The 20,417-nt window shown below is 52.4% G+C and overlaps 1 protein-coding gene and 1 long non-coding RNA gene across 2 annotated transcripts in view; one reads left to right on the top strand and one right to left on the bottom strand.

The window, feature by feature from the left end:
• Positions 1-201: 201 nt before the first annotated feature.
• Krt18 (keratin 18) lies at positions 202-3,874 on the bottom strand. Its single transcript, XM_006981866.4, has 7 exons — positions 3,393-3,874; positions 2,626-2,708; positions 2,184-2,340; positions 1,403-1,567; positions 1,190-1,315; positions 692-915; positions 202-383 (listed from the first exon to the last, which is right to left on the bottom strand). Exons 1-7 carry the CDS (start codon positions 3,792-3,794, stop codon positions 263-265), a joined length of 1,278 nt encoding a protein of 425 aa, XP_006981928.1. The 5' UTR covers positions 3,795-3,874; the 3' UTR covers positions 202-262.
• Positions 3,875-13,807: 9,933 nt separating this feature from the next.
• LOC121824300 (uncharacterized) overlaps positions 13,808-20,417 on the top strand; it is a 7,335-nt gene continuing 725 nt past the window's right edge. The window contains exons 1-3 of the long non-coding RNA XR_013046594.1: positions 13,808-13,989; positions 17,801-17,965; positions 19,290-20,417. The exon at positions 19,290-20,417 is cut by the window's right edge and continues 725 nt beyond it. This is a non-coding gene — a long non-coding RNA (uncharacterized LOC121824300). The remainder of the gene's footprint in view (positions 13,990-17,800; positions 17,966-19,289) is intronic.

The following is a 20,417-nucleotide window of genomic DNA, read 5'->3' as shown; positions in this document are numbered from 1 at the left end:
CATCCTCACACAGACATATATGCAGGCAAAGCACCAATGAACATTAAAAAAAAAAAAAAAAAAAAAAAAGAACCCAGACTCTTCCTCTCCCACTGCCCAATCCGTGTGAAACCCCTACGGTCAAGAGACTTCTGTCTGACCCAGGATAGGACTTTGGACTCAACACCCATGTGCACAAGCCAAGGAAGACACCAAGTGATGTCCAGAGATGTCTCAACTTTTATTGGTCCCTTAGTCCCCAGGGGTCGCCTCCTTGTCAGCCTCAGTGCCTCAGAACTCTGGTGTCGTTGGTCTCGGACACCACTTTGCCATCCACGACCTTTCGGGTGGTTGTCCTCTGGACAGTCTGCAAGGAGTTACTGGAGTCCAGGGCATCGTTGAGACTGTAACAGATGACCGAGCCTTAGTTATAAACAGCCCCAGAATAGAGAGCGGGAATTCAGAACAAGTTTTCCCTGACTCTTGTCTTGACCTCCAAACTTTCCCCAGCCATTTCTTCCAGAAAAGGGAAACTCAAGGCTGAACTTTTATCCCAAGTGCAGCTCGGGACAATACTTAAGCCATTCTTTTCTCATGGGGTAGAACCTGTGACTCACTGTTCTGAAGCCACTGCTCAGGGGTCACCAACAAACATCTGTTCCCGAAGTGGAGAAAAGACCCTCACTTGCGTGGTTGGGAGGATACCACTCACCTGAAGTCTTCCCCATCTTCCAGCAAGCGGCGGTAGGTGGCAATCTCAGCCTCAAGCTTGACCTTGATGTTCAGCAGGGCTTCATACTCCTGGGTCTGGCGCTGCCCCTCTGCCCGGGTTTGGGCCAGCTCTGACTCCAGGTGCAGAAGGACCGCATTGAGCTGCTCCATCTGCATGCTGTATCGGGCCTCCACATCCCTAAGGCTGTTCTCCAAGCTGATCTTCTGCAGGGCACAGAAAAAGACGGGAGGGTGAGCCCCAAGTCCCAAGTCCTAGCCTGCTCAGCCCTTCATTCTTTGACAGGGTGTTGAGGACCACTTGTCTATCAAATACTAGGTTCCAGTGTGGGTGTAATGGGAAATACAAAGAGAAGTGAATCAGCTTAGGGATCTCTTGATTATGTGAGAGGAGGACCAGAGACAAGACTGTCGGGGCTGAGGCCACGTGTCAGAGGTCTGGGTCCAGAGGAACTGCAGCAGGTGACTGGGGGACTCTCACCTGATTTTTCATGGCTTCCAGGTCAATCTCCAGGGCCTGGAAGGTGCGCCTCAGGTCCGTGAGTGTGGTCTCGGCATCTCTGATTTCAGCAGACTGGGTGGTGACTACCGTGGTGCTCTCCTCAATCTGCAGGGTGGGGAGGGTCAGTCAAGACCCGCCTTCCTCCGCAGCCTCCCCCTCCCACCCTGGCAACCAGCCTTTCCTCTTGAGTACCTGCTGGGACCAGTACTTGTCCAGCTCCTCACGGTTCTTCTGAGCCAGCTCCTCATACTGGGCCCGGATGTCCGCCATGATCTTGCTGAGGTCCTGAGATTTGGGGGCATCCACCTCCACGGTCAATCCGGAACTGGCAATCTGGGCTTCCAGTCCTTTGACTTCCTGAAGAAGGCAGAAACAAGGGTGGGGGCGTCTAAGAGGGGGCATGTAAGGTCAGAGTTCCAACCCAGCCATTCATCACTGACGGTCTTTTCTAGAAGGCATTGATAAGCGTAACGGGAGAAGAGAGCAGAGGAAGCCCTGGACTTGCACTTGGCAAGGCTTGGTCTGGGCTTCTGCTCCAGATGGGCAGGAATTCCCACTGAACCTGCCACTCACAGGTGATTTCTGCTCTTCGTTTTACTCCCCCTCCACAGACTTTACCTTAAACTTCCTCCAGGAGCGCTACCAGCTCCACCATCAGCCCCGGCTCCCAAGACTGTCAATCCCTCCTTTTGTCTCCATCTCCTCTCACTCAGGGAGACAGGCTGGCATTGAACTCAATCCTCCTGCCTCAACTTTCCAAGTGGTAGTAGGGCTGCAAGCCAGGCCTTATACTCTTATGAGGTCAAGATACAAGGGCTAACTTGGGGTGAGCCATAGAACACAGGTGACCCACTGGGTTTGCGCTTAATCAAAACAGGCTAACAACCCAGGCTGGTGGTTCCAAATTTCCACGCAAGGCTGCTTTTGGGGGCAGCCTGGCCCATCTAGTCTCGGCTCCCAGGCCAGGCCTCACCTCCTCGTGATTCTTCTTCATGAACAGCAGTTCCTCCTTGAGGGCTTCAATTTCTGTCTCCAGCTGCAGCCTGGTGATGTTGGTGTCATCCACTACCTTGCGGAGGCCATGGATGTCGTTCTCCACAGACTGGCGCATGGCCAGTTCTGTCTCATACCTGGGGGAGTGGAGGTGATCAGCGCGCCCCATCTCATCCAGAAGCTTCTCAACCAGTGCCACATCCCTAGCCTAGCCTTGCCCCATCACCAACAGTCACCTGAGCCAGGCACCATCCCTTCAGCACTGTTCTTGGCTGTGAGGAGCAGTGTGCTGAAACCCGGCGGCCACAGGGATGAACAGTGAAATGGCCACTCAATGCACCCTACCCTGAACGAGGAAACCCTATCCTAAGGCGGCCCCTGGAGCAGACCGTTCTTAGCTCTAGCCGCAGCCCCAGACTTACTTGACTCTGAAGTCATCAGCAGCAAGACGAGCATTGTCGATCTGCAGGACGATGCGGGCATTGTCCACAGAATTTGCAAAGATCTGGGTGGATTAAAGCAGAGGGTGGCCGTGAGAGGCCAGGACAAACGTGCGTGTGTGAAGGACGCATCTGTTTCAGTGAATCCCTCCTCGTCCCGGAACTGCCAGAGGCTAGCGCTCCCATCTTGCCGTTCCACCTGTGCCCCTTCCTGGACTCTTAGATCCTGGCACCTTGCCCCTCTGCCTGGGCCTGCCCTATCCGGCCTGCCTACAAATGAGCTGCTTCTGACAAGCTCTCTCCCCCATCCTCTCCCGCTGCACCTGCTAACTCCCTGTTCTGGGCCCCCCACTCCCTTGACTGGCCCCTCCCACAGGTAGGCTCCTGTTTACTTCCAGATGACTCAGCCTTAGCTACATCCGCTTAACCCTGTAACTGTCCCCACCGAAAAAGCCGTGTCTGGGTCCACTTTATGGCCCTTTTTGGAGCGGCTCTCAATCCGGTTCCCTTCCCACTACAGCCCTTGGGGAAAGCCAACTCCCGTGTGTAGCCACCACCCTTGGAATTCCTAGGCTGTGAGTGAGAATCCAAAGTATTCCTAACTGCGTCCCATAGAGGGGAGGAAACGGATGGATGTGGAAAGCGGAACGAGTCAACCACCCACACCCTATTCAAGTTTGGGGGGTGGGGGGTGGGCGGGATGACCGGAATGGCTGGGAGCGAGGGTCCCTCCCTCCTTGCTCCTTTACCTGAGCCCTCAGGTCCTCGATGATCTTGAAATAGTGGCCCCAGTCTCTGACGCCCTGGGACCCCTTCTTCTCCAGATGTTCCCGGATTTTGCTCTCCAGTCTTCTATTCTCGGTCTCCAGGCTCTTCACCCTGTCCAGGTAGCTGGCCAGGCGGTCGTTCAGCTCTTGCATGGTCTCCTTCTCGGTCTGGATGCCACCCATTCCAACCAGGCCTGCAGACCCCATGGAGCCACCCCAGACGCTTGAGGCGCGGGACACGGAGATCCGGGAACCGGAGCCCCCAGCACCTGCATAGACGCTGGCCGCGCTGCTGGCAGGACGGACCCGCTGGCTGGGCGTCCGCACAGAGCCCTGGGACCGGTAGTTGGTGGAAAAGGTGGTGGAGCGGGTGGTGAAGCTCATGTTGTCTGGAGGGGAGAGCGAAGCGAGAGACCGAGACAGGAGTTCGGACGGCCGTGGAGGGTGGCGGCCCTCGACCTGTTATATCTATCGCTGAGGGAGGAGGTGGGGACCTCTCCTGGAGGCTCCGCCCCGCCACCCGAGCCGCGGGCGCCAAGAGCGCGACTCCCGTGACCTACCTACCTGGTCGCAGCCCTTCTTGGCCTCCGCACACCCTCTCAGCCACCCTCACCGCTTCAGGAAGGGGGTGCCGCCTAATCAGAGGCACCAGGGATGGCAGGTGGTGTGAGCCCTTGCTTTTAGGGCAGGAAACGAAGTTCTTAACACCTTTCCCACAGATAGAAGAGGTGTCCTCTAGGGCGAAGATTTTTGTAGTGTCCTTAGCTTAAGTCGGGGAACAGTCTTGGAGCCCCAGGAATCCTGGGGAAGAAAAGCTGGGAGCTCAAGAAGAGGAAGAGAGAGAGGGGGGCTGGAGAGATGGTTCAGTGGTTAAGAACACTGGTGGTTCTTCTAAGAGGACCCTGGTGCAATACCCAGCTTCCACAGGGCGGCTCACAACTGCCTGTAACTCCAGTTTTCAGGGTACCTGACACCCTCCTACAGAAGACATACTTGCAGGCAAAACACCAGTGCACACAAGTAATAAATAAATACATAGGAAAAGAAAAAGATCTGAGAGCAGATCTCTTGGTTTTCACACTGTGGTCCCATGTTCCCAAACCCACATAGGGAACTATGGAAATACATGTCCTCAACTATGGAAATAGATATTCTCACATTTCCTCACTCAGTCCCTGGGCTGTCTCTGGACTTCTGTGAGTGCAGCAGCCCACCTGTGTCTGGACACCGCTTTATTTACTCTTATTTCTTCCTGCTTCCCCACCCCTCTTTTTTGGAGACTGTAGCTCAGGCTGGTCTTGAACCTTCTATGTAGCCAGAGATGGCCAAGGACGGCCTTCAGCTCCTGATCCTCCTCTCCCTGCCTTTCAAGTGCTGGGATCACAGCCGTGAGATCTCACACCCAGTGTATGGGGTGCAGAGGATCAAACCCAAGGCCTCCTGTTGGACATAAGTGCTCTACTAGCTGAGTACACTGCCAGCTCAAGAGCATTTTCAATTTAACCAGTATTTGCTGGACACCTACTGTGTGGCAGGCCTTTTCTGGTAGCCATGGCAACGGTGGAGGAAAAGACCACTGCCCCTCCTCCAGACTTATACTGTGTCTGGATAGGTTGGGGTCTGAGAGGACAGACCAGGATACTTAGAATCACCCGCCTGGGTTTGAACCAGGTTGCCTGCCCCTCTATTCTCCCCACTCCTGGCACCGCCCCCCCTCCCCCTCCTCCTTGGGCCTTCCTTCCTTCCTGATCAGTCTTCATAATGCTCTGAGCTTCCCAGCTGGTTCCCTGGAGAAACCCCCAAACGTGAGCCACACCCCACCAGCTGCATGACCACTCCTGCTGAATGAAGACGAGAAACCCTGAGGTTCAAGTCAGGCAGCACCCGGAGCCCGTTTTTCCGGCAGGACCTGGCGTTTGTTACACATGTGGCCATGCTCTTTGCTCTGGAGTGGACCTATTGATCCTTATCGAGCGGAGCGACCCGCTGAACTGACTCTGTGTGGGCAGACAGAAAAGTAAAACAGGGAGAGAAAGGGGCCCGAGGAAGAGCCCAGGTCAGCAGATCAGGCGGATGCAGGGTGTGAATGGATTGTTCTAAGCCTGTCTCCTTGGGGGGCGGGGGTAGGAAAAACCTGGAGACCCATTTGGGAGCTGGCTGGGAGGGCTGGGTGTGGCCAGAGGCCGCCAGGCAAAGGGGATGCAAACTAACAAACAAACGAATGCTCGCTGCCTTTGCATGAAGGCTTCTTGGCGGCTGGAGATTCCAGCCCGTAAAAGGGGCTTTCAATTTTACAAGTTCTCCTACTGAGTTCCACAATTACCCTAATTTATGGGACCATACAATGAAGTGTACCGAAGAAATGTTCCGTGGACAACATTTTTTTTTTTTTAAAAGCTTTAACTTAACCAACTTGGGTACTTTGCTGGTTGAGTGATCTCAGAAAGTTACTTAACTGAACTTCAGTTTTTTGTTTTTTCCCCCTGCTTCTATGGAGAGGAAAAGAAGAAAAAAGAACTGCTTGTCTAATCTTCTGATAGGCAACGCATGGGAATGGTAACCACACAACGCTCATTCCTGAACAAATAGAGGAGTTACTTATTGCAGAGTAAGGCCTCGCTCAGGAGGGCAGAGGGCGGGACTCTTACTAGGGAATCCTCACGTCACGAGTCACGTAGGACCACTGTGGGACTTTTCTTTCAGTGACCCTAGAATTCTTCCCTAAGCCCCTGGGTAGATCCTGCTCTGATCTTGCCCCACCCGTGACGCGCAGGCCCCTCTGTGGCGGGGAGGTTTGCAATCAGGACTGGAGAGCTGCAACGTCTCCTTATCTCGCTTAGCTAACGCAGATGGTCGCATTCCTGACCTCTTGCAGCACCAGGGCAAATACCGACCTCAGGAGTCCAGTGCCAGCTTGCCCCCTCCCCGCACTTCCGGATTCCTCTGCGATCCGGCCTTAAAACTCAGCCAGACAGTAGGCGCGCTGGGGAGAGGGGTGTGGGGGAAGAGTTTCGCCCCAGGACTCCCAGGGCTGGGCCTCTGGGCTGTGGGTGGGGGCAAGGTAGCGAAGGGAAGGGAGTAGCTGGGAAGCCAGGCTGGGGAGAGGGAGGGGCGCGAGCGGTCAGCCGAGAAGCGCCGAGAACAAAGAGGAGAAAGGAGGAGGTTGGGCGGAGGGGTGAGGGGTAAGGGGGAGGAAATGGTTCCCTCCCCCAGGCCCTGCATTCCCTGGTCCCGCAGAAGGGGAGGGACCTGAACTTCAGGTTTAACTAGGAGAAAGCTCGGTGGTGACTGTGGGGTGGGCCGGGGCCGGCCCGCATTCTCAGGCTCGCTCTACTAAGGGCTAGAGCCATACTCTGTGCAGACTGGATAGTGGGAGATTAGAGGATTAAAGAGGACTGGGAGGGTCTGGAGTCAGTTGGCCCAGAGATTGTTATCAGTCTGGCTATTCCACCCCCCCCCGCCCCCCAGCCCCGAGGAGCTGGGGTGGAGGATGGGGGCATGGGGGGTGTGAGGGTATTCAGAATGTCTTTCCAGATCTGTGTGGTGGGGGTCTCTACGTGGAGTCCAAGGCTGGTTCCATCATCTTTCTTGGAACGCGCTGTGTGGTCCAGGTTGGCCTGGAACTCAGGGATCAGTCTCACGCCTCCCAGAGTGCTGGGATGAAAGGAGTGCCCGCTATGATTATTTATCCTTTTTGAGACAGTTTTAGACTGTAGCCCAGGCTGGCCCCAAATGTATGATTCTCCAGAGTGCTGGGATTACAGGTGACGCCACACCCAACCCGAGCCTCTCCTTGAAGGACTAAGTGATTCAAGTGTTGGATAAAACCGGAACTTCGTGGTTGGGGTGAGAGTGTCAGAGGAACAAGGAGATTCAGGTTCCCTTGGTGGGGGGGAGAAGGGGGGGTCCGAGACCTGGAGCAATGAGGTGGAACTCTGGGTAAAGTGAGTTTGGTGTAGAATGGACTTTCAGGGGGAGCTTAGTACATGGCGCAGGTTTAACCGGTTACTGAAAAGGGTGAGCTGGCCATGGTGGCACGCACCTGTAAGATGTGAAGGCGAGGGGATTTGGAATTTCAGGCTAGTCTAGGCTGTTTGAGTCCCCCTCTGGGTGTAGCTGAGGTGGTACAATGCTTGACCAGCTGTCAGGAAGCCCTGAGTGATGGGTGCAGGAGGATCATAATACACTGGGAATTTGAAGCCAGCTTAGGCTACCAGGATGGCTTGTCTATAACATGAAGTAGGATTCTAGAGGGTCAGGAAGTACAGATGAGCTGAAGAGAGCCTGGGGGCGGGGTGGGCAAAATGTGCATCTTCAGGTGGATGGTGCAGGGGTGGAGGGGTGCAGGGGACACTGAAGGAGGACCCTCGGCACTCTCTGGAACTATCCTCCTGTTTGAAATCCTAGGGCGGCTTGTGCAGGGTAGAGATGCGTGGTGTCCCGAGGGCTCCATTTGGGCATGCTCCCCGGGAGGAGGAGGGTGGGGATGCACTGATACTTTGAGTATTATTACCTCAGTTGTTTGCATCAGAGGGGTCTTTCCTAGGGTTAATGGAAGAGGAAAACTCTACCCTCCTGCTCAGGAGCATCTGTATGCCTGCCTGGGCTTTCCGGGTGCCGAAGCTGAGAGAAGACATCCCAGGAACTCCCATGGCCCCTGCTCTCCACTCCAGCCTCCTTCATTAGGGTAGCTTTGCCACATCTCATATTCTCTTCTTCGCTTCCCTTACTGACTCCAGTGAACTTGTCCTGGAACTCACTCTGTAGACCAGGCTGGCCTCAAACTCACATAGATCTGCCTGGCTCTGCCTCCCGAGTGCTGGGATTAAAGACATGCTCCATCACACCTGGCAGATGACATAATCTTAAGCAAACTGTATTAGCTTTGGTCTCCAGTGGTAGCAATGTGGTACTAAGATTGAGTCTGTAGAAAAGAGGATGAAATGGACCGGTAGGGGAGGCCAAGAATCTGTTCTTAAAACTGTGTAGTCCATCGTCGTCGTGACTGATACCCTTTCTCCTCCTGCCTCTAGATTTGGCAGAGGTACAGGCATGCCTGGAGAGATTGCCTTATAAGTACCTAGAAAACCAGGGCTGGAGCTTAGGAGAGCATGACGTAGCAGCCGGTGTGACTGACCTCCACGCAAACTGGGAAGAGGCAGTGTCTCCCCTGTGTCCTTGGTTGGGGGCTCTAGAGCCCTGCACAGCACCATGCATAGTCCTCTCTGGAGACGATGGCTGAGAAGGTTTGGGCAGAGCCTGCGTGTGATGCAAAGGAAAAGAATAGAAGTGACAGAGACAGGCCAGTGAGTTGGCTCAGTCTGTAGAGGTGCTTGTTCAAGATGGAAAGACCTGAGTTCAAGCCCCGGAACTTACGTAGCAGAAGACATTAACAAACTCTGCAAATCATCTTCTGACCTCCACACGTGTGTGCACTCACAAATACACATATAATATATAATATAAATATAAAAATGAAGCTGGCAATGGTGGTGCATGCCTTTAATCCCAGCACTCAGGAGGCAGAGGCAGGCAGAACTCTGTGAGTTCAAGGCCAGCCTGGTCTACAGATAGAATTCCAGGACAGCCAGGGCTGTTACACAAAGAAATCCTGTCTCAAAAAAAAGATTAAATGCTGGCCTAGTGGTGCACACCTTTAATCCCAGCACACTAAAGGCAGAGACAGGAGGATTTCTGTGAGTTCCAGACCAGCCTGGCCTACATAGTGAAACCCTACCAAGATAAAGTCTTAATAAAAGAAGGATACAAAGGGATTGGAGATGGGACTCTGGGGCAGCGCTTGCCTAACACGCACAAGGCCCTAGACCCTCAACAGAACAAAGCGCCAGCTCATTGGGAAGGAAACAGGTCAGCATCGGTTGCCCTGGAGGTGGAGGTAAGTGGAAGGTTTCCCGGCAAGTGCGGCAGTGTGCGGCAGGGCAGCTTGGCCATTACAGAAGTCAGCACACTGGAGCTTGTCGCTGTTCTGGGTGAGTCTAGAGGTAACGGAAGTTGGTAGCAGGAACCGCTGGTCCCACTAAGGGCTTGAGGAACGTGGCAGGTGATGGATCGAGAAAGAGCTATCAATCTGTCAATCCTGTCCGTGTCCGGGCTGGGTGAGGTAACCTGCCAAGCTTCTGCCGCTCCTCTAACGGGCAGCGAGAGGGGCGTAAATGACAGTCACCTAGAGGGTCTCAGTGGAAAGCTGGGTAGGGAGTGAGAGCCGGACGCCTGGGGTGGACTGGACGTGACAGCTGACACCAGCTGTGTAAACACCAAGGGAAGGAGCCAGGTGTAGTGGTGCTTGTCTCTGATCTCAGCACTCAGGAGGCAGAGGCAGGTGCATCTCTGTGAGTTCAAGGCCAGCCTGGCCTACAGAGTGAGATCCAGGACAGCCAGGGCTACACAGAGAGACTTTGACTCAAAAAATAAAAAACGAAAACAAAAACAAACAACAACAATTAACAAACAACAAAAAACTAGGAAGATTATGAGTTCAAGGCCAGCCTCAGCTCCAAAGCAAGTTTGAGACTAACCTAGACTACTAGAGACTCTGTTTCCAAAAAACCCAAGTCTAGGGGCTGGAGAGATGGCCCAGTAGTTGAAAACAGTGATGCTATTCCAGAGGACCCAGGTTCAAGTCCCAGCACTCACATGGCAGCTCCAGGGGACCTGACACTTTCACACAGATACACATGCAGGCAAAACACCAATGCACATAAAAAATATAAACGAATAAATCATTAGAAAAATAAAGACCTAAGTCAAAACAACAGCAAAAAAGCAGCGCTATTGTGGAAAGTTGGAGGGAAGTGTGTGTGCGTCGAGGGTGGATTGTCAGAGGACGCCGGGGTCAGAACAGGATGACTGACAGTCGTAGAAGGGACACTGTTGTGTAGCTCAAGCTGGCCTGTTTCAGGTTACAAGTGTGCACCCCAGCAGGCTTGGCTTCAGCGTTTCTCATGTGCTGGTTTGTGATCTATATCTCTGCTTCCTCCTTATTCTCTTCTTTTTTAAAAATTTTTTTATTTGTTTATGAAACAGTTCTGATCCACAGTAAAAACGGGTGTGGGACTTACTATACAACCCCGCTAGTCTCAAACTCGAGGCAATTCTCCTGCCTCAGCCTCTCAAGTGCTAGAATTATAGACTTGAACCACCATGCCTCAAAAATGTCTCTTCTGGAGATGGAGAGATGGCTCAGGTGTTAAGAACACTGGCTGCTCTTCCAGAGGTCCTGAGTTCAATTCCCAGCAACTACATGGTGGCTCACAACCATCTGTAATGAGATCTGGTGTCCTTGTATGGCCTGCAGGGGATACATGCAGGCAGAACACTGCATACATAATAAATACATCTTAAAAAATATTTTTAAAAAAATGTCTCTTCCTTGACTTCACCACTCAAATTTTTTGCCCATCATAGGAAATTATGGACTTAAAAATATGAAAAATTTAAATTATTGTGTGTTATATGTATATACAAAATATGTTATATGTGTATATATTAACTCATATGCATATATTCAAATTCTTCATGATATATGATTTACAATGTTTTTTCTACCACTCAGTAGTGTCTTTTTATACTTTTATTTGTTCGTTTGTTTTTTTTCAAGACAAGTTCTCCTGTGTAGCCCTGACTGGTCTGGAACTGCTCCTGCCTGTGCCTCCTGATGGGACTGCAGGTGTGTGACACTGTGCCTGGCTGCTTCCTTCAAATGTTTATTATATCGGTTACTTTATATAAGTGTCTGCCTGTGTGTGCAATAGGCGCATTCTGCAGAGAACCTGTGGAGGTCAGAGGGCAGCTTTCAAGAATCAGCTGTTCCCTTTCATCTGGGGGATCATCGGGGATCAAACTCAAGTCGCCAGCCTTGGCGGCAAGCGCCGTTACCGACTGAGCCATCTTGCCGGCCCAGACCTTTTCTTCTCTTAACAGTGTGTTTTAATGAGATGGTCTTAATTTTTGTTGTTGCTTTGGTTTTGGAGATAAGGCCTCAGGTATCCCAGGCTGGCTTTGGATTTGCTGTGTAGCTGAGGATGACCTTGAACTTCTAACCTTCCTGCCTCCACTTCCACTACCTCTTAAAGAAGGATACACACCTCTTAAAACGACAGTAGTGCATGTTGAGCGTGTAAGGGGGACGAGGCACAGCACTCTACGGGGGTCACATTGCTTAACCTCAACTCGTTAGTTCAGTGAAGCATGTCCTTGTGTCTGAGCTTCAGGCAGTGCCAGGCAGGCTTTGGAGGCAGGTGATGCTGTCTGCCAGGCAAGGCTCGCGGGAGGTGGTAAGGCTTAGACAGTGGTGTTACGTAGTGATTTCAGTTTGGAACCTGTAAGTTAGGGTTTCTGTTGCTGTGATAAGACGCCATGACCAAAAGCAAGTTGAGGAGGAAAGGATTTATTTTATCTTACACTTCCATGTCACAGTTCATCATCGAAGGATTCAGAGCAGGAACTGGAGCTGCGGTCACGGAGGAATGGTCCTTACTGGCTTGCTCCTCGTGGCTTGCTCAGCCTTCTCTCCTGTATGATTAGGACCACCTGCCTTGGGATGGCACTGCCCAAGGTGGGTCAGGGCCCTGCCATATCAATTATTAATCATGAAAATGCCCCACAGACTTGCCTAGGGGCCAATCTTATGGAGGAGGCATTTTCTCAATGAAAATTTTCTCGCTGGGCAGTGGTGGCGCACGCCTTTAATCCCAGCACTCGGGAGGCAGAGCCAGGCGGATCTTTGTGAGTTCGAGGCCAGCCTGGGCTACAGAGCGAGATCCAGGAAAGGCTTCAAAGCTACATAGAGAAACGCTGTCTTGAAAAACCAAAAAAAAAAAAAAAAAAAAAAAAAGATTTTTCTCTTCCCAGATATATTTGGGTTTGTGTCAAGTAGAGAAAACCACCTAGCAAAGCACCCACAGATTTGAGGTGAGGTACCCAGTTGACAACTGAGACACAGCTGTGCAGCTCCCATGGGGGTTCAGAAATGTTTGCCACACACAGGTTATCCAGAAGAAAAGAGGTGGAGGCAGATCCTAATAACTGCTGTGGGGGGTATGGGGGAGGGGTTCCTGAGTCACTAGTTGTTAGCCTGTGTATGTGTGTGTGTGTGTGTGTGTGTGTGTGTGTGTGTGTGTGTGTGTATGTAGGAGCGGTTCCTGAGTCACTAGCTGTTAGTGGTACATGTCAGAGTTTCAAAGGGCACGTGACCTGCCAAAAAGTGTGTTATTAAGAATAATGTTTGAGCTGGGCGGTGGTGGTGCATGCCTTTAATCCCAGCACTCGGGAGGCAGAGGCAGGCAGATCTCTGTGAGTTCGAGGCCAGTCTGGGCTACCAAGTGAGTTCCAGGAGAGGCACAAAGCTACACAGAGAAACCCTGTCTTGAAAAACCAAAAATAATAATAATAATAATAATAATAATGGTTGAGCTGGAGAGATGGCTCAGTGGTTAAAAGTGCTGGCTATCCTTCCAGAGGACCCAGGGTCAGTTCCTGGTACCCACATAGTGGCTCAAAACCATCAATTCTGGCTCCAAGAGATCTGTTACCTTCTTCTGAACTTCAAGGCACCAGGCACCCACCTGTTACTGAAGCGTGGTCCTAATTAGTCTTGACAAAAGCTGAAAGATCACAGAAGCAGAGCAGCAGCCTCTACAGATACTTCTTACCTCTACGAATCCTCAGACCGAATGGAGGGCAGGGATGCTGCCTCCACCCACCTTATATTCCTGTCTCCACCTCCCTCGCACTGGGATTTAAGGTGTGTGCCACCACCGCCTGGCCTCTATGGTTAACTAGTGGCTAGCTCTGCCCTCTGATCTCCAGGCAAGCTGTATTTGTCAGAACACAAACAAAATATCATACAACATGTTACACATACATACAGGCAGGTCAAACACTCATACATATAAGATAAAATAAAAAATAAAATCTTAAGAAAAAAAAAGATGGTGGCGGCCACTGGGGACCCAGCTGGGCAAGAGTTCATGCTTCAGTGACTGACAGGAAGCAGTGAGGGTGTTACTACCTCGTGCAGTGTTCTGGTCTCTCCTCCCAGCCAAGGCCATCTCTTTTGCTCTGAAGGCTTTGCTGTCTTTCCTTCCTTGATGCTATCCACCAGGCTCCCTTCTCCGCAGGTAGCTCAGTTCCTCATTCCTTCTTTTCTCTGGCACAGAGGCGGGGAACGTCTCCTATCTTAGTGTCTGCCTGCCTCTGGTCTTAAAGGGTTGAGAAGGGGTGGGACCCTGTTTCTGTGAGATGGGTGTCCCCTCCTCAGCTCTGGGCTGCCTCCTACTTGGCCACAAGGGGGTGCTGGGTTAGAGCAGGCCCCAGGGGCACACAGGTGGCAGGCTGGCAGCAGAGCTTTAGGGCTGGGTACATATGGCTCCACCTCTTGTGTCCAGGACCTTTGCTCCCAGACCTAATGACACTGGCCTAGGTTGCCATGGCAGCCTTTAGTTTGGAATAAACAGTCGTCCTTGCGCTGTCCCATGTAACTGACACCTAAGTGTCTCCCCAGGGACAGGCTGGAATTTCAGGTGTCCAGCCTCTAACCCCCAGGGGAGGCCAAAGGAGGGTGAGTCACTGCACTTTGGCCCCTTACCATTTTTGGTTGTTTTTTTTTCTTCTTCTGTCTGGCCTGCTGCCCCCTCACCCAACCTGTGTCCTGCTAGAGTTGGGAAGGGCAGGAGAGAAGAGCTGGGACTCCCTTGGGGGCTGTCAGAACAGGTAGTAGGTGGGGGTGAAGGCTTCTGCCGGGCTACCCAGGCCTCAGCTGTTACCCTGCGACCCAAGAGGGACAGTCCACTGCTCATTTCTTCCCTGTCCTCCACGTTCTTGGATCCAGAGTCAGGGCGAGAAGGCGGGGAGGAAAGCAGGGTAGAGCTGGCTCACACACTCACTCGCTGACGGGAACGTGGCAGGGTTTTGAGGAAGGTGAGAGCCATGGACGTAGAGTGCCAAACCCTCCTTGAGCACTAACCACTATTCACAACATGGATTGCTTCTCAGAGTCCTGGGTTCCTCACACGTAAATAAGGATAGCATATTGGACTCTCAAGGTCATCTCGAGTATCCTATGGGACACACAAAAAAAGTGTGGACGCCCCTTAGTCCACAGTCCACACTTGGATCGGGCTTGCAGTCAGTGTGCAGAACTCAGTTATGCCCACAGCAAGTGACACCCGGTCCAGGGGTGCCACAGGCCCGTGTATGTGGGGGTGTCTAGGGGTGGCTTCTCTCTGGCTACCGGGAGGAGGGATTGCCCTGTAGTGTTCATTCAGCAAATGTTTGCTGAGTGGATGGGGTGTGTGGAGCTGGCAGGGAGGGTCAGGCTTCACCAGCAGGTGCAGGCGGCCAGGAGGCAGAGTATGAGGGAGGGCAGGGCCCCGGGAGGCGGGCTCCGAGGGGCAGCCAGCGCCAGGTGGGCAGGACTCAGCCTCAGCGGACAGACGAGAGAGATGTGACCTTTATTCAGAATGTGATGGGAAGCTCAGGGCTGGGGCGTGACGGGATCAAAGCAGTGTTTGTAGAAGACTGGCCGGCCTGAGCACTGGCAGAAGACAAGCTCGTGGGGGAGGAGGAGCCGGGAACATTTCCTTACCTGGCAGAGGAAAGTGTGGCTCCCGGAGAGGACAGTGATGTCATCGATACCACCTGCAGAGGGGGGCCTGGATCCCTGACTGGCGGGCCTCACCGGCCTGCAAGGAGGGAGGAGAGCTTGGCAGGGGGCTGGGGAATTTCTCAGGGACACCAGGAACCGGAGAACAGAGCCTCTTTTTTCTCCCTCCCCTTCCCCCCAGGTCTGCTTAGGGTGGAGGCGTGACAGGGGCCACGGACCTGGCAGTAGACTGTCCCTTTGTCCCCCAGCCCTGCTCCTGTCTCCTAAGCTGGTTTTGTAACTTATAGATAGAGAAGCCACTGGGTCCCATTAACAACTGGGTGTCAACTCTAGATCTTAGCACAGAGGGATAATTGAGAGACAGTTTGTGCCTAGCTTTCCTGGGAGGGGAATTTTTGGCTTAGGGCTGGCTGGTAAGATTCTGGGCCCGTAGCCTTCATGAGAATCAATCACCTGGCCCACCTCCTCACCCCACTGTGCAGAGAGGCGGGTCCCCTCTGCTCCCATTTCATTTCAGAATGACCACACATCCGGCAGTGAGTCAGGTGTGCCTCAGGCCCCAGCCCTGGGCTCTGACTCAGCCTGGGCTCCTGGAACCTCCGAGGAGCCTGGGAGATAAGGTTTATGGTTCTGTATGGCTCCTGCTTGGGTAAAGCCCGGCATCCAGGCCACCCAGCTGCATTCCACCGGCGGATAGGGAGATGGCCTACTCAGGCTTCCCCAGGAATTCAGACGTCTGACAGCTGTTCTCAGAAACCCCATGAGCCTCTCAGTCTCTGGAGGTCATCTCTCTCGGTCCCCAGGCCCTGTCCTGTAGGGGCTTGTCCTACCCACCATGTGTTTGGCTTCTGGGCAGGCCTGACCCTAAGTAGACTCTCCCTTCCCTTCCAGGTCACTCCTCTCAGTTCTGACAGAGCTCGGTTAGGAAGACCTTTCTTTATTCCAGCCTTTTGCTCCTTTTCCGTGCTTAGTCGGAGAAAGGCCTCTGCTGAGGTCACAGGACACCAGTGCGCTGAGAAAGTAAACTGGGTCTCACTATGTAGCCCTGGCTAGCCTGGCAAGCTCTATAGACCAGGCTGGCCTATGCCTCCCTATTGCTGGGATTAAAGGCATGTACTACCACTCCTGGCACTATAATTTAACTAATTAATTAACTAATTAACGTGTGTATACACACCAACGTCACGGTGTGCTCGTAAAGGTCAGAGGACAACTTGGCGGGGGGCTTTCTTCTTCCGCTGTGTAGGACCCAGGGATCAAACTCAGGTCTTCGGGCTTGGTGGTGATGCCTCTACCCGCTGAGTCATCTTCCTGCCTGGAATTTTGTTTAATTTGAGTCATAACCCTGATAACAAGTGGATTTTAATCACAAACCCTAGTGTTCTTTGGAAGTGTGTGGTGGTGGGTGGGGGATTTGCAGAATTTGGGGGGACAGAGGGCAGAGGGCAGAGTGTGTATTCCCACCTCACCTGTGCTAAGGCTCCGGGGGCCACCTGCCCAGTCTCTGGAAGCCATGCCTTGTCAGAGGTACTGGCTGCTCAGAGGCAGAGCCTGGGTGCTTGCAGGAGAATCTGTGACCTGGTCAGAGAAGAGGGGGGCCCGGCCGAGGAGCTGGAGCCAAAGAGCTGTGGTCCTGCCCAGGTCCAGTGTGCTCTGTGGCCTCAGGGAATGTCCCCAGCTTCTGCTCTTCCAGCTCTTCCACAGACTCACGTGGAAAGTAGGCTGTTTGTATGTCCTTCTAGTTTTGGCTGAGAGGTTTTAATGGATTATAAGCTGCCATGTGCAGGAGTGCCTGGGGCAGAGGAAACAGGGCCCAGATCTGGCGTTCCCTGTATTTGCTATGTTTTTAACCACCACGCTCAGATTCCTCAGCTCCAAGGTGCATGTTCTGCTTATTTCTCATTTTCTGTACGGATTACTACCCCAAGAGAACCCTAGGCCATGGGGTGCCTGGACCCATGTCCAGCCCTCTTGATGTCCTGTGGGAGCCTAGGCTGCACAGTGGAGGCTCCAGGCTGGAGGGCCAGAGGGAGCCCATGTGGAGGCGGCTGTGGGCAGGGCCAAGCTGGAGGAACGGGTAGGTGGGAGGGTGGGAGTAGGGTCCCTGGGCCCTAGAACTGCAGCGGTGGCGTTTTCATGAGGAGCTGTCAGTCAAAAGGAACAGGGTGGAGCCACGGGGGAGGGGGGAGTAGGTGCCTTGTGCCCGCAGGTCCAGGAAGAGGCCCAAGAAACTGGGGAGGTGCAGCCGGAGGCTTCTGAGTGAGGGAACACTGGTCTGGGAGTAAAGAGTCCCCTCCCTTCTCCCCCCGTTGGGGCTTTCCCGATGCTTCATGGGTTCCTCAAGCTGCTTTTCTGTCACTAGCAACTCTGAGTGTCCCCTGGATGTCACCTGGGGAACCAGGAGAGGCTAGGAGGAAGAGAGGGGGTGGGTGATGGGGACTGGATGTCACAGTTCTGTCAGGAATGCAGAAACTGCACAGTGACTTGTGTTGCTATGGAAGCATGCCTAACAAGTCCCAGAGGCTAAACTGGCTTAGGCTGGCCCTAACCCAGTCCAATCTCACTGTCTAAGTCAACAGATTTTTCTTTAAGACCTATGAATGGGTCACTGTGTGTGCATTTGGAGTTATCTTGGCCCTTAGAGACGGGGAATCTGGGAGATAGGTGGGTTAAAGGGTAGTAGGTCGCAGGTCACGTCTGTCTTTAGCTAAACTCCCCTCTCCTTCTTTCTCCCTCTCTTCCTCCTTTCTTCCCTCCATCTCCCCAGGTAGGGATGAAACCCACCTTCAGGTTAGGAAGAATCCTACCACTGGGCTGTATTCCTGGCCCTGTCTGTCCTGTTTTATCTCACGGCAGAGAAGGCCAAGTCAGCCTTTGGATCCACTCAGCCCGCGTGTTCTGGAGTTCAGCGAGGCGTTTTCTAACACTACAGGTATGCAGTTTGCAAGATAGTCATGGTTTCTGTTGAACGCAGCATTCCAGAGCGCCGGGCAGAGCTCCCTCCAGCCTGCTGGAAGCCTCGGTGGGCAGAAGAGCTTAGAGGCCCAGCGGACGGCGACTGCATGACTGGGCTGGCTCTGTATGGCTCGGGTCTGAGAGGTTCTTTCGCATTATTGACAAGTATTGCATTTCCCCCTCTTACTTTATTTTTTATTGACATTTATTTCTAGGTGTGCATGTGTGTGCATGAGAGGGCACATGTACCCTGGGACTTACGGAATTAGTTCTCCTTTTCTACCATATGGAGCCTGCTGATCCGTCATCAGGCTTGGCAGCGGGCATCTTTACCTACTGAGCCATCCTGCCAGCCCTAATATTGCTGCTGCTTCTCCTTCTTCTTTTTCTTCCTGAGAGAGGGTTTCTCTGTGTAGTACTGTCTGTCTGCCCTGGAACTCACTCTGTAGACCAGGCTGGCCTCGAACTCACAGAGATCTCCTTGCCTCTGTCTGGGATTAAAGATTAAAGGTGTATGTCACCACTACCTAGTAACTATTTCTTTTTCCTTCTTTTCTCCTTCTCCTTCTCCTTCTCCTTCTCCTTCTCCTTCTTCTTCTTCTTCTTCTTCTCCTTTTCTTAAAATTTATTTATTTTGTGTGCATTGGTGTTTTTGCCTGAATGTGTGTAAGGATGTCAGATCTTGACAGTTGTGAGCTGCCATGTGGGTGCTGGGAATTGAACCTGGGTCCTCTGGATGAGCAGCCAGTGCTCTTAACTGTTGAGTCATCTCTCCAGCCCCGACTATTTCTTCTTTCAAAGGGCACAATTGGACAAGTGTCTCAAGTGGAACCCCTGAAGAAAAGCACACTCAGCCTTTGGAAACCTGGTTGTGGGCCTAGGCTCTGACTGTATTACTTTGGCCGGAGGAATTTTGAACTTTACTGTTCTTATCTGCAAATGGGAATGCTGCCTTCCTCCCTGGCTATTTTATGGTTATAAGTAATGTATGCAAGGACTATGACACTGTGACACTTGGGAGGAGCTGAATAAATGAGGACCATCACTGTCACTCTGCTGCCCACCTTCAGAACCACCACCACCAGCAGGGGCGAGGGTCAGCAGGCAGGACATGGTTTGCATGGCTTGTTCCCTAGGAACTGGATTTGCAAACAGTTTTGCATGGAGGTGGATTTTTGCCTATTATCTCCTCGTTACAGCCCTGTGGGATCCTCCTTATCACCCCAATTGCCACCTCCTTTTAGGTACTCTAAACCCTCACCGCAAACGCTTTCCTTCAGTCATCTCTTGTTGCCCAGCAGGTGCTGCAGAGGAGACACTGGTCCTCCCCAAGAAGCTGCTGCATGCCGAGGTGGTAACGGTTAAGCTAATGTGAACTGAAACCTACTCTTGTGCCCGGATGGACCGTTGTTCTTATCTGCTCTCTGAAGGATGTGCGGTGCACATTTCTGGTTGATGAAAAGGAATCTCAGAGAGGTTAAGTAACCTGCTCAGCTTCACACAAGAAATCCTTCAGATCGCACCTGTCCCTGGAGCCTTGGTCCTAGCCACAGCAGAAGTTTTGAGAGAAGGCAGGGACATTTCCCCTAAGTGAGGAGTCTGACAGGCCATCCCCCTGTCTCAGTTATAAGAGCTTAAGTGTATAATGTATCCTAGACACCTTTTATTCGCTGCCCGCTTCTTCAGGCCAGTTGTAAAAATCAGACAAGAGCTGAGGGGCTGGGGACATAACTCTGTGGTAGAGCAGATGCTCAGCATGTCCTAAGTCCTGAGACTGATGCTCAGCACGCTCCTCCCCCTGGGGGAAAAAAAAGTGCCACTGTTTTCCAGTGTGGCATGATGAGCAGGGGAGAAAATAAGACTCCGTCACTGGCCTCTGTGAACTACTGGATATACTTTGACACACCACCTAGCTGTTCCACTGTTCCTTAAGGATTTTGTGCTCACCCAGTGGCTTTTTACATTTCCAGATCTTTGCATCCACCTTGTTTTTGGGTTTCTGAGTTTTGTTTGTTTTTTTTTTTATTTATTTGTTTTTTCTTTAAGACAGTATCTCTCTACATAGCCTTGGCTGTCCTGGAACTTGTTCTGTAGCCCAGGCTGGCCTTGGACTCACAGAGATCTGCCCGCCCCTGCCTCCAGAGTGCTGGGACTAAAGGCGTGTGGTGTGTCTCACCACCACTGCCTCTGTTTTTGTTTTTGTGATGCTGGGGACTGAGCCTCGGACTTCTCAGTGAAGACAAGTACTTTACCTCCAGCCTTAACCCTTACTTTTCTAAGCTGGGTACGGTAGAACACGCCCGCATTCACAGCGCCTGGGAGAGGAAGCTGAAGCTAGAGGATGGCTACGTGTTCAAGGCCAGCAGGGACGCATGGCAAGTTTCAAACCAGCCCGTGGTACAGAGTCTGCTTTTTGTTTTTTTTTTTCT

The sequence above is a fragment of the Peromyscus maniculatus genome, chromosome 20 (assembly GCF_049852395.1).
Source record: "Peromyscus maniculatus bairdii isolate BWxNUB_F1_BW_parent chromosome 20, HU_Pman_BW_mat_3.1, whole genome shotgun sequence".
NCBI classification, from domain to species: Eukaryota; Metazoa; Chordata; class Mammalia; order Rodentia; family Cricetidae; genus Peromyscus; species Peromyscus maniculatus.
This window is presented reverse-complemented; position numbering and strand designations above follow the sequence as displayed.

Excerpts from the sequence above, each read along its gene's own strand:
- Krt18 (XM_006981866.4), bottom strand. The coding sequence starts at position 3,794 with ATGAGCTTCACCACCCGCTCCACCACCTTTTCCACCAACTACCGGTCC. Across the intron at positions 2,709-3,392 it reads TCGAGGACCTGAGGGCTCAG|ATCTTTGCAAATTCTGTGGA; the intron begins GTAAAGGAGCAA and ends TAATCCACCCAG. Across the intron at positions 2,341-2,625 it reads GCTGATGACTTCAGAGTCAA|GTATGAGACAGAACTGGCCA; the intron begins GTAAGTCTGGGG and ends CCACTCCCCCAG.